The sequence below is a fragment of the Castanea sativa genome, chromosome 10, assembly GCF_040712315.1.
Source record: "Castanea sativa cultivar Marrone di Chiusa Pesio chromosome 10, ASM4071231v1".
Lineage (NCBI taxonomy): Eukaryota > Viridiplantae > Streptophyta > Magnoliopsida > Fagales > Fagaceae > Castanea > Castanea sativa.
Window position 1 is genome coordinate 11,349,877 of NC_134022.1, and position 12,818 is coordinate 11,362,694.

At 35.1% G+C, this 12,818-nt stretch overlaps 2 protein-coding genes and 1 pseudogene across 3 annotated transcripts; 2 read left to right on the plus strand and 1 right to left on the minus strand.

The window, feature by feature from the left end:
• Positions 1-107: 107 nt before the first annotated feature.
• On the minus strand, positions 108-4,900 carry LOC142613218 (uncharacterized). 2 transcript variants are annotated; one of them, XM_075785459.1, is made up of 3 exons: positions 4,784-4,900; positions 3,519-3,962; positions 108-881 (listed from the first exon to the last, which is right to left on the minus strand). In XM_075785459.1, exons 2-3 carry the CDS (start codon positions 3,794-3,796, stop codon positions 287-289), a joined length of 873 nt encoding a protein of 290 aa, XP_075641574.1. In that variant the 5' UTR covers positions 3,797-3,962; positions 4,784-4,900; the 3' UTR covers positions 108-286. The 2 variants fall into 2 exon arrangements, with proteins under 2 accessions (XP_075641574.1, XP_075641573.1); XM_075785458.1 differs by having other exon boundaries at positions 4,684-4,887.
• A 459-nt stretch (positions 4,901-5,359) lies between these two features.
• Positions 5,360-5,959, plus strand: LOC142612027 (pyridoxal 5'-phosphate synthase-like subunit PDX1.2; annotated as a pseudogene).
• Positions 5,960-8,415: 2,456 nt separating this feature from the next.
• Positions 8,416-12,544, plus strand: LOC142613143 (NADH dehydrogenase [ubiquinone] 1 beta subcomplex subunit 8, mitochondrial). Its single transcript, XM_075785356.1, has 4 exons — positions 8,416-8,765; positions 8,924-9,010; positions 9,474-9,569; positions 12,274-12,544. Exons 1-4 carry the CDS (start codon positions 8,628-8,630, stop codon positions 12,328-12,330), a joined length of 378 nt encoding a protein of 125 aa, XP_075641471.1. The 5' UTR covers positions 8,416-8,627; the 3' UTR covers positions 12,331-12,544.
• The last annotated feature ends 274 nt before the right edge of the window (positions 12,545-12,818 follow it).

Consider the following 12,818-nt stretch of genomic DNA (forward strand, 5'->3'; position numbering starts at 1 on the left):
TTGTAAGTTGCTAAAAGGTTACTCAGAATACCATTTTGGTGGACTTGGAGATTCACGAGAAATAAAAGATGCCCTCTGTTTCTCTACAACACAAAAAAATAACTACAGGTTTACACCTCTAAAAGCGCTTTTGATATAGTGATTTCAATCTGGGAGTATTGATCTACTGTAGTGTAACAAAATTATAACTTTTGATATTCTCAGAAAAGAAAGAGAGAAACAAAAAGAAGAGGAATTTGCTAACCTCAAAAAAATCTTAAAAAAAATTAAAAGAAAAATGCCCCACTTATGTAAAGAATGGGATTGCCAAATTAGTGATGTTTCGACTGCTATCATACTTGGTACTCTCAGCAATTTCCTTCAAACCAGTCCAAGATTTTTTTCTTCGTTTATTTGACATGCTCACAGTTTTTTCTGCATCTATTGGGGTAGAATTGTTTTCAGCTCCAGGTGGTTTCTTGGATGCTGATTGGTTCCTCTTTCTCCTTTTTGACTCCAACAAGGTAGTACCAGTTTTCACCAATGGTGTTACGGGACTTTCTGTAGTTGGAATTTCCTTAGCTAGTGCTGGTGAAGCAATCTCATCTGTTTTATAGCTACCATCCTTGTCTCCGGTGACCTTCTCCAAGTTAGTGCACTTCCCAAGCCTGGATTTTGCAGGTTCTGATTTTAAAGATGTTTTGGCTTTTGAGGGACATATCTCTTTCATATGTCCTTTTGGGGTCCCTCTCTTCAGATTCCAATGTGAACAGAAGTGACATTTGTACACCACGTTGTTCTGTGTGAAATCATTAGTTTTCTTGCGTCTATGCCTTGCCTTTGCCCTATTCTTTTCAATTCGAACAGTGCAGTTAAACCCGGGCTGAAGAATTGTTTCACATCTGCAATTCAATTACATGGCAGTCAAGGCCACTCTACATATTATTTACTATGAAAGAGAGGAGCTCGAAATTAAATTAAGTGCAAACCAGTGTTAATGATATATTTTGCCACTAGAATTAACTCATAATAAGCACAAGTTAGTGTAATATGAAAGTAGTAGAAAAAAATCCTTTTACCAAGTATAATGCATGGTTCTTGCTTCTATGTAAATAGGTAATCAACAAAAAATATATAAAGAAAGAAAGAGAAAATCATACAATCCATACAGTGGGAAGTAAAAACTGTTTGATGCATCATATTTGCAAATCAATTTGAAACCAATGTTTTTATTTAAAATTCATAATCCTACATCTTACGTGATATTATACTCTAAATATAAGTCTTTTAATGCAAAAAATCACCAAACCGATTAAAGCCCACATTGAAAGCATAAGAAAGGAATATCAATAAAAAATTTCTGCTCAAATCATATGTTCTAGCAAACAACAAGAGGATGACGAATTAGGAAATGGGGCATTAATGCTTTATACTTCCAGTTGGCAGGAAACACACATTACACACACCAATTTTTCAGGGAGTTTGCAGCAAGGATGATTTACAATTGTCATTATAATATGCATCTAATTGATCATTTCTAGATAAAGGTTGAGTAGTGACTCATAAATAATGTTACCAAGATAAATCAACACTAAACTAAGAAAAATTTGCACCAAAGAGACTTTGCTTTGCAAATGGGACTAGAACTTCATTTGTTCATGGTTAGAGATACAAAACCCCAGGTGCATGTTCTAGTTGATGTCATGAAGCTTCATGATTTGCTTATTTTGATGGATGAGCCGGGGCCCTGTGGCTTGGACAGTAATTCCAGATGCCTATTTCCTCCATAGTCTTAGGGTGTTACGGAATTTCAAGATCCCATGCAATTTCTCACAAAAACTTTGTTTGCATTTGGGAATCGTTGTAATTCCAAATACTCTGCAAGTAACCAAAGGTGATAGAGACAATACCAACCACTTAGCATATCAGTTTTCTCTAACCTATTTGAAGGCTAACTGCAAAAGAGCTTTCTCATTCAATCCAATCTTTTGAATTCCATTAAAAAATGACTTGCTATTTATGCACAGTAGAATGCCTAAAGCATACCTACTCCATACCTCCAACATATTTAATTATTTAGCATTACCATTAGCTTGTACAACAAATAAACAAAATCTCAATTACAACTCTCCTCAACGCACAAAGACAGGTCGTGCATTGAAAGGTTCTTTTGCCAAAATCTCATTAGTATTTCATTGAGTTTAAAGAGTTTGCATATATGCACCTCCATCCTCCATACGCAAACAGAAAAGCGTATTGTTCATTTGACGATCGAAGAAGCATGCACATTAATGCTAATGGAACTTATATAAGTTTGGAATCAGGTCAGTTTGGACCTGACCCATGGGCAGTTACTTGGGTGCCAAAGAAATGTAGTCATTGGAGAGTTTTTTTTTTTTTTTGATAAGTAAGAAAGATATATATACGAAGGTTACTCTATGCCTGAAAAACACATAGCAACCCAGAAATACAAGAAAAAGAAAACAAAGAGAAACAAGATAGAAAACCAAACAACAGAGAAATTACAAAAGGAGAAGGGAACAAAGAAAAGAAGGGAGGAAATCACTAGACGTGAGTCCCCACGCCCGAGACCAATCAAATAGAGTTCCACAAAAAGAAGCAAGCAACTGATCCCTAGAGCTGGCTGAAAATAGGCTAGTTTTAGGCCAATTCTACTCTAATTTACTCCCCCTTCCTCCCCCTCAATCCAAACAAACCATCAATTATTGCTGATGACTCTAATCCCTCTGAAAAAAACTAACTTATACATTATAAATTAACGTAAAATAGGGAGATAGAACATCTTCTTATCCCCTCTCTTTTCTCTATCTATCGCTTCTTTAAAAGGTTTCTTTCAAAGTTTCCATCTTGGACTCTAATATCTGATGTTATCAATGGAAATAAGGATATACATGTGTGTGTGTGTGATTAAACTCCCCTCATGTCCCAGACCACACTCCGTGAATCGAAAGGGGAAGTCTACTCATCCATTAGCTCCTCTTGTAGATCGGTTCAGTTTTACAAAGCATCTAAACATGATTCACTTGCAATATATATAAACACATATATATAGAAACCTTCATTCTAACTACCGAAAAACTCTGCATAGACAGAAAGTTGAACTCTAGGCCTGAAACATGTCCCTTTCTTCTTATAAAATCTCCTTTACTGTACAGCCTACACTAATTAAAATACAATACAGTTGCTCTCAGTTATCTATTTAGTAACACTTCAAAATTCAAACAAACAACAAACTCATATTGCAAACAAGGCCTTTCCATACCATAAAATATCTCATATGTTCTCTAACTCCAAGCTCTACTTTGCATTAACAAAAAAATGGAAACAGTTTTGAGTTTACCATTCAACAAGAAAAATTTTAATCCTCAGGTGAATGTGATTGTAAGAAATATGTATGCATCCATCTATGCAAGAGCTGACCATCAAATAATCTTCAAACTGAGCTCAAGCCCCTACAAGCAATTACCAACTAAAATAAAATAAAATAACTACAGTACAAATGCAAGCTAGATACAAACCTCTCGCATGAAAACAAAGAAGGGTCAGCACGCTCCCCCATGGCCTCTGTTACAGCGGCCAAACGTTGCCCAAAAAAAGCACCTAATGAAGGAATGGCAGCCTCCCCACTGGCCCATGTTGCTAGCTTCTGCAAGTGCTCAAGTTTTAACATGGATTTAGCATTCTTAGAGCCGGCTTTGGTTTGCTTTCTCCCAGTAGCTTCTTCCCTCAATGAGATTGGATTGTGAAACCCAGGTGACACATTAGGTGTTTTATTAGTCCTTCCTCTCTTGCCCATGTTTTCTCTTATTTTGTGCTCTCTCAGGAATTTTATCAAGCACCTGGTGGAGTAGCTTATTGGGGGTAAAGCAAGTCTAAAAGGGTTTTGATAACTGGGGTCTCCTTCTTAAACTAGATGCAAAAAAACAAGCTTTATATGCTCCACACAATGGAGAAAGACTTCTCTGCACAAAACAAAACAAAACAGTATTGATCCTTCAAGTTTAGTCATAGTTTAATTAATCCTTAAAATTTAAAGAACTACAATCAAATCTCTAAAATTATAAAATTTTTATAAAGGGCAATTCCTCCATGAAACAGAATTAAGGTTTTGTGGGATGATGTTATGTATAAAATCATAAAACAGTAGGAAAAGGAAAAATAACCAAACCTAGGAATTAAAACAAACTCTTAGCACAAAAGAACAAAAAAGAAAGTAGTTACAAGAAGGTTAAGCAAACAACCCACCAATGCATTCTCCTATATAAAACATCCAATGCATTCTTAATTAATTTTATTTGTAGGTATCGAACAGTATCCCTTGGGTAGACTTCAGAAATAAGAATAGTAAAACTAAAACCAACCTACTAAATGGTTGGTTTGCAATAAGGCAAAAAAAAAAAAAAAAATTTTAAGAAGTAGCCCACATAATAATAATTTTAACCAACCAAAAATCATAACTTTAATTAAGAAAAAAAAAACACAAGAACCCAAATAAAAATTCTCTATAAAGCAAAAGCTTATAAGTTGAAGAATTAAGATGATGCCAAAATAACAAACCCTAAAACTAAAAACCTCCAAATTTTATATAATCCCCAAATTCTACTTAAAAACCCCAAAACATCATTACCCAAAACTTCAAAACCAAACAAAACCCTTCAAATTCAAAAAAATTGTATAATGTACCAAATAAAAACCCATCATTCTATGGGATGGAAGTCTGAAACTGTCCCAGATGGTGGACTGGAGAGAATGAATGAGAAGACTAGCTACAACGTTGCCTTACCAAGTTACTTTTAGGGTTTATGAAGAGAGATTGGGGTTGGGAGGTTGACAAAAGATGGAAATCTAACTGGGAGGTTGAACGCGGGGATATAGTTTTTTTTTTTTCCCTGAAAAGAGAGTCGCATAAAAAAATTATTAAAAAAATATTGTAGAATTATAAAACATTAAAAATTATAACAAAATATTAGTGACGTGGAAAGAGTTTCAAAGTTGATGTGGCATATTCTCACGGGATCACTAAAAGTTAGAAACTTTGATTTTATAGTATTTATAAGGCCAAAATGCAAAATAATTTTTTAAATTTTCCTATTTTTCATTTCGGTTTTATAAGTTTAAATTTTGTCATTACAGTCTTCTAAGTTTCATTCTTTCCCAATTAGATCCTCTGTTAACTTGTAGTTAATTTCTGCAGTTAATTTGTCAAAACGACATTGTTTTAGCCTTTAGTTAATATATATATATATATATATATATATATATATTTGTTACCAAAAGCCAACCATTCCTTGTTTCTCATTTCCTTTTCTTTTCTAATCATTTTTTTTTGGTTCAGTCAATTTCCCAAACATTTGGTGCAATGGCTGAAGATGGTGCCGTCATGGTCTACAATAGCATTGCCATCACAGACACCAAGACAAACCCATTTTCCCTTAAGGCTGGGCTAACCTAAATGCTACATGGCAGAACCATTGTCGAAGTCACAAACGTCGAACAAGTCGAGATCGTCGAACAAGCTGGTGCATGTTGTCTCATTGCGTCGGACCCATCTCAACGAGGCATTTCTCGCATGCCAAACCCATCTCTCATCAAGGAAATCAAGTGCATCGTTTCGATCCCCATAATGGTCAGCGCTCGTGTCAGCCATTTTGTTGAGGCCTAGATTCTTGAAGCCATTAGGGTCGATTACGTCGACGAGAGCAAAGCTATTGTTCCTACAAGTGAGGACAATTTCATTAACAAGCACAAATTTCGTTGCCCATTTGTTTGTGGGTGTGAAAACCATGGAGAAGCATTGAGTAGAGAAAGAGAAGGTGCAACTATGATAAGGATTCAAGGGGATTTATCTGGGTCTAGAAATGTAGCGAAAACCGTCAAGAATATAAGGATTGTAATGGGTCAGATAAGAATCTTGAATAACTTAGATGAAGATGAAGGACTTAATTGGGTTGGATCTTGAATAACATGGTAAGTTAACGGCAAAAATTAACGGAAGACTTAATTAGAAAGAAATGAAACTTAGAGGACTAAAATGACAAAACTCAAATTTATAGGATTGAAATGAAAAATTGTGAAACTTAAAGTGTGGGTTTTGCATTTTAGCCTATTTTATAATTAAGACTCATACTTTTGAATTTGGGGTAATTTTGATACCATGCTTTGAAATTTAAAATTTTTGTCCATAATGTTTGAGATTGATTTTAATCTTGATGATGAAAGGAAAATCAGTAGGCTGGATGCTTCGGGTTTCAAAGGACTAGTAATTGATTAAAAGACTTGAGAAAAAGAACACACCATCAAAGGTGATCGGGGTGGACTGGCCAAGAACCCTCCGATGCCAAAGTTAGTTTCTTTCTCAACTTCTAGAGTTTTCAACTTTTCAGGAATTGTAAAAACGTACCTTCATTCGATGTCAATGAGTGTTTTTATAGTGCGCTCTTTAAGCGGTTACTTGTCTCATAACTTCCCCTATATATGAGGAGGTCAGAGGGTTCAAGATTAACTCCCACAACTGCCGCAGGAGTTAGAGTACATTATCCTTATCTTCCATAACTGTCGTTGGGAGTTTTGCACTTAGGAGGAAGTTATAGTGATGAACCAGGACTCAACTCACGCTTCGGAGTAATAACACGTGGTAGATTAATCTCTGAAATTCCTCTAAGTGCCGAGGGTCGTCTTAGGGTTTTCCTCATGGAAGACCTAGGTGTCCATGGATGGTCGTCCTGATAGGCATATGGACGACTGTCTTGATAGTCACTGCCATGCTCATCTTCTTGACACGAACGACTCTCATGGACAAATTGGAGTTCAAGTTTCAGCTCACCATCAAATCTTATTCTTAATGACATGATCATTAAATGTTAAGTAGGTCTTCAATCTTTATTCCAAGTCTAATTCATATATGCCACATCACCTAGCAATACAAGTTTATAAATAAATATTTGTAGGTCATTACAAAAAAAACATCTCAAAATATTCGGAGTGATCATGAGTCGATTGAACTCAAGTAAATCTTAAACCCATCAGTCAATTTGATCACATTAATTTGAGAAACCGGGGGGGGGGGGGGGGTGGGTGGTTTCTTGACCTTGTGTTCAATTGATCACCTTATTTTCAAGTGGGTAGTTTGATGTCAATTGTACCATTTGATTGGTAGTCTCAACATAGACTCCCTAAATTAGATCATTCATCTTTTGAGCTCCTAAGTAAAAACTTTAAAAATAAATAAAAATTCATGTAGATATGGGAGAGAGAGAGAGAGATGAGGTTGTAATAAAAAATAAAAAAAAAATTTCAACAAAAGAAAACAAAAACAAAAACCCTATGTATTAAAAAAACCTAATACTATTGTGTACTTTTGGCGCGATAGTCATTTCACAAGTATAAATATTTGTGGAAAGTAAGGGCCGAGTTTAAGTGTTTAGGAGGGAGTTTCAAATACATATACATTTAGATTAGATTAGGATAGAATTTCTATTTTGTATTAAAAAAAATCCAAATAAAACATTGTATTTAATTACAGATCATAACAAATCCAAGTATGACAATATCAACCATGCAAAATCATAAATTGGCAATGTCAACCCACCATCTTCATCATCAATGCTTTCCTAAATTATTTTTTTTTAACTCACCCGAATATGATATCTCTTGTGACTAAAATCTAATATTATATTAACAATTGATGATTAAATGGTAAGATTTGAAAGTGGAAGGATTGGTTTAAAAGTGACTCCAAAGTTGGATGGTGTAAAGTGTAGTTTTAACCTACTCTTATTTAAATACTATAATTTCCTCAAATTTTAATCCATATGTTTTTTTTTTAATAATTATAATCCATATGTAAAACACATGGCATTTTAAAAAATCCAACGATTTTAAAAGCTCATGTAAACCACACAAAATTAAATAATTATTGCATGTCTCACATATAACTAGAAATTAGAAGAATTGCAAAATTTAAATGCGAGGCAACATATACCCATATTTGTATCTCATGTTAAAAATTAATAGTGTATTGGCATTTACTTCTTGCTTTAGGATGGAAGAAAAGAATCTCCTTTTTCGATTTTAAACTATAAATTAAAAGAATAGGTACATATTGTTTTACTGAAATTTTAAACTTAAAAAAAAAAAAAAAACTAACTAGTAACTACTAAACACATTCACACACACTTAATTATACTCTCTTACAAATTTTAAACACATTATTTAACCTAAAATACCACTACAAAAGAGCATACTAAAATTTTAACCTAATTCCTTTATAATTTGTAATTTTTTTCCCTTTCACCCTTACGGTAATTGTTGATTTTTAGTTATTATTGGTTCAAATTATCTACTAAGGTTAATTTTTTATCATATTATAAAAATATTGTGAATATATTATTTCTCTTTTTAAAATAAATAAATTCTTTTTGGACTGTCATAACTTGAAGCGGGCCGGTTCACCTTGTACGCGAACCCAATGCGGAGGAGAATGAAGATAACTTCAGACGCTGTCGTTTAGACCGCTTTTCCTTTGATCACAATATATACATATAGAAAAGAAACGAGAAGCTAGTGTTTGGCACAAGAGAGTAGAAAAAGAAGCAAATCAGGGGAAAAAGAAGAAAACAGAAAGCAAAATGGCAGGGAGATTGAGCCACGTAGCTTCTAGAATCATGGGCGGAAACGGCGTCGTATGCCGCTCCGTCGCCTCCTCTCTTCGCCTCCGCTCCGGTTTGGGCCTCCCCGTCGGAAAACACATCGTCCCTGACAAACCGGTCAGAACCTCCGAAAATAACTAGATTTTCACTCTCTCTCTCTCACACACTTCAATATTTTCTTTTCCCCTTCCATTTACTTCAAAATAGTTTTGAAAATCATTGGAAACGAAGCCCTAAAAACACGATAATACTGTGTGTGTGTGTTGATGTTTCAGCTTCCAGTGAATGACGAACTAGTTTGGGACAACGGGACCCCATTTCCCGAGCCCTGCATAGATCGCATTGCTGATACTGTTGGAGAGGTAACACTATTGTATTGCCCAATTGTCGTATCCATTTCTTATTATCAATTTCAACATGTTTGAATTGTATTTTATTGGTCAATGCAGTCTTATAGTTCAATTTCAATCGTTAAGTTTTGCCCTTTTAGGATTTGGGTTAATTATCTGCAAAATCCATCCTATACTGTAAAATTTGAGCTGATTGATAACAAATCAGTGGGCTAATTGGATAGTGGGATGCGCTAATATGTCAAAATCAACTGATTAGTTTTCATTAAGCAACTATATCCACTCCAATCAGTCCATTAATTTTTGTTTATTTTAATGTTGATTTTGGATTGCGTGTTGGAAGTTGTGAGAAATGTTGAAAGTTTATAGCTTGAGGTAGTTATTGTAATTTGCAAATGACCCTATAGTTTAGGGCGGATAGCTACAATTAACAGTGACCACATTTTGTTTTTTGTTTTTGTGGATTTGGAAACAGTATGAAGCATTGGCTTGGCTTTGTGGAGGTTTGAGCTGTTTCGCAGGTTTGGGACTTTTGGCTGTGTGGAATGATAAAGCTTCTAAGATACCATTTGTAAGTCAAGAAGCTTGGATTTGATCTTTGATTTTGTGTTTTGAGTTTGCAGAATACAGTGATTTTCTATGATATTTTATAAGGTAATTTTTTTATAATGTTGAACTTAGTTATGATTTGCTATATCTTTGTTGATCTTTTTTTGAATATCAAAAGAAGAGGAAGTGAGTTCGTTGCCTTGTGTAGTCATTGGATGAGTTTCTTGCCATTTTTGATGGCGTAAAGAGGTAGCAATCCTTTTGTGAGTAATGGAATAGGTTGGAGAATCCCAAAGAGGGGTGCAATCAGGTACATGAGAAATACGCAAAAATTGATTTTAGATGCTACAAAAGATAGGTCTTTCCTCAATTACAATGATTTGAACAATTAGAAGGGTTCATGTAGCTGACCTGGATTAGCTGGGTCTAAGACTTCATTTGCTTATTAGTTATTTATTCGAAAATAGGTTTGAACCCCACCTCTCCCTCCCCCAGTGTCTCTCTATAAATTATTTTTTTTGGAAAATAGGTTCCAATTTGAAATGGTAGAAATTGGTTTAATGCTAATATTAATGTGAACATCCAAGAAAATTCAATAGTCTTTTAAGCACTCCTTTTAGTTAATGTTTGTGATAAATCAGAGCTCCTGCATAGACCTTGAACAGAAATGTTATGTACTTGAAATATTTTTTTGAGATATCTTGGATTGTTATAGAATAGAAGAAAAGAAAAAATTTGGCTGACCCTAACTAATATGTTGAGGATTCATAGCCAACCCCAAAATTTTGGAATTAAGGCTTTGTTGTTATTGTTGGATTGTTATCTTTAAATTTCATGCTCGTGTTCTTAGTGTAGCAGTTTTCAACTTTGCTTTAATGTTCATATATTAACAGGGCTAAAAATATAGCAAAATTTGGGTTTGATGTGACCCAAGTGAATCAATTTGGGACCAGATATTATGCAGAACATATACTTTAAAATTATGGAGCAGAATCAACTCATCCACTTCTCTCCTTACTTATTGAACGTAATGTACAAGTTGGGTTGATCTCTCTAATGAAAAAAGGATGATCGAGTACAATAATCTAATGTTATGAAGGTGGTCTCCAACTCCTACACATTGAAATGTGACACTTCAGGAAAAAGAAAGGAATGAAGCTGGTCTTCGTAATTAGAACCTCTTGAAATGTGTCATCTTGGGCAAAAGAAAGGAATGAGTTGTTGGATTCAATAAATAATTCATTTTAAATTAAATAAATAAAAAAATTATTTTGAATTTCATTTTATTTTCTTCTTCGTCTCTCTCTCTCTCTCTCTCTCGGCTTGGCAATTTCTTTATTATTATTAATAATATTCTTACGTTATTTATCAAAAAAAAAAAAAAAATTGAATTGAATTTTATTTTCTTCTTCATCTCTCTCTCTCTCTCTCTCTCTCTCTCTCTCTCTCTCTCTCTCTCTGTGTGGGCCAAGAAATTACAAAACATTAGACAAGGTTGATGGCTCGGCGATCATGTGTCATGTGTCGTTGGATTTACGGTGGTGCTCTGTTGGTTGATGGTGTTTATTTTATTTATTTATCATAATTATTTTTTTCACCTGATGGGATTGATTTGAAGGATTTTGACTTTGAAATTGTCTCATGCTTTAGTATTTTGGTTGGATTGTTGAGGTTGGTGAACGAGGGCTTGGTAGGCGATCATTGAGGTTGCTTAATGATGGATTAGAAGCCCAAGGTGGTAGTGGCATTGAATGGCACAACTGGCAATTGTGCCTTTTGGGTGGCAATTTGGATGATTCGGGATGTTGACTGTGGCTTGGGGTGTCATGGGTGCTCGGTGTTGGTTGGATTGTGGGGGGTTTTTTGTGTGTGTGTGTGTGTAGGCATAGGCTGGTGGTAGAGATTTCTTATGGCTGGCTGATTTGATGGAATTCCATGGCAGGGGTCTTGTGGTGGACGAGTCTTGGGCACGATGATTTTGGACATGGTGTTTGTGGGTTTGATCGGCGAGACAATTGTGTGGCTAAAATTGGTGTGGTGGTGGTGTTGTTGCTGTGGGTGTGATTATTCAGTGATGTGCTGCTGTGGGGGTGTGGCTTGGTTAGTTTTGCGTGGTGTTCGGTGTGGGAGGATTTGTTCAAGGGAGAAAGTGCTCAAGCGAATGGAGGAAGCTGGTTGTGTGGTGGTGAACGGTGATGAGCTTAATGGGCTGTCAGTGGGGTTTGAGAAAGGTGGCTGTTTGGAAACTAGTTGGCCATAGAGGGTGGTGGTTGTTGGTGGTTTTAAAATTGGGCCATGGTGGCACCAGAAGGAGGAAGACGAAGAAAGGATGAAAATTTTAAAAAAATTATATTTGAGTTTAAAAAGACATGTTTATTGAGTGCTGTCATGTGCACAGAGTGTGATAGTGTTCTGCCAATAATCAATGGAATGATAACAAAAGGGTCAATTTGGCAGATTTCTCAAAGTTTAGGGGCTTATAATTTCACATTGGAAGGATAGGAGGTTAGTTTGATTTTGACCTAGAATCTCAGTGTTTTTGCATTTTTCCAAATAAAAAGAGAAAAAAACCTAATTTCAAGTGCATAAACTTGGTAGTCTTAAATCTTGTCTGTATGTTCCTTTCTATTTGACGTTGTATATGTTTTACTCATTTGCTGATGTTTTGTAGATCATTTAATGCTTTCTGATGCTGAATTGTGACATTTCCCTTTTCTATTGAGCAGGCACCAAAAGTCTATCCATACGACAACCTACGAGTGGAGCTTGGCGGTGAACCATAGTTGGAATTGAACAGTTATTGTTGTTCCAGTTGTGCGTACTTTTTGTTTATTTGTATGGTTTTGGAGTTTGATTGGTTGAAATAATGCAACACGTTTATGTGTCGGCAAAACAAACATCTTCAGACAACTAGCAAAGTTTTCTTTCCTTCGTTATTATGTTGATTCTCATGACAAGATGCATAAATTCCATGTTTTATTTGTGTTTGTTGCATAATGTAATGCTTGCAGTACCGCAGTGTAGGGTACCACGTATTAAAGAAATGAAAATGATGGAAAAAGTAAAATACTTAAATGCTTAGCTGGATAAAATGGAAGACCTATATTTGTTCTGAAGATTTACATGGTGTGGCATGAATCAAGAGCAGCTGTTGTGCTCTGGTCTCCACACATGGTCACCAATTCCATCTTTGAGGTGTTTTTATTTTTGATACCATGATGGTTATTTAAAATTATAGCTTTTATCAATTTAAAAAATAACTTTATCTATT

What these genes read in the sequence shown, in the direction of transcription:
- LOC142613143 (XM_075785356.1), top strand. Translation starts at nt 8,628, where the DNA reads ATGGCAGGGAGATTGAGCCACGTAGCTTCTAGAATCATGGGCGGAAAC. An exon ending in ACATCGTCCCTGACAAACCG is followed by an intron (nt 8,766 to 8,923) that starts GTCAGAACCTCC and finishes TTGATGTTTCAG; the next exon opens with CTTCCAGTGAATGACGAACT. An exon ending in TTGCTGATACTGTTGGAGAG is followed by an intron (nt 9,011 to 9,473) that starts GTAACACTATTG and finishes ATTTGGAAACAG; the next exon opens with TATGAAGCATTGGCTTGGCT.
- LOC142613218 (XM_075785459.1), bottom strand. Translation starts at nt 3,796, where the DNA reads ATGGGCAAGAGAGGAAGGACTAATAAAACACCTAATGTGTCACCTGGG. An exon ending in TCTTTGTTTTCATGCGAGAG is followed by an intron (nt 882 to 3,518) that starts GTTTGTATCTAG and finishes ATTGAATTGCAG; the next exon opens with ATGTGAAACAATTCTTCAGC.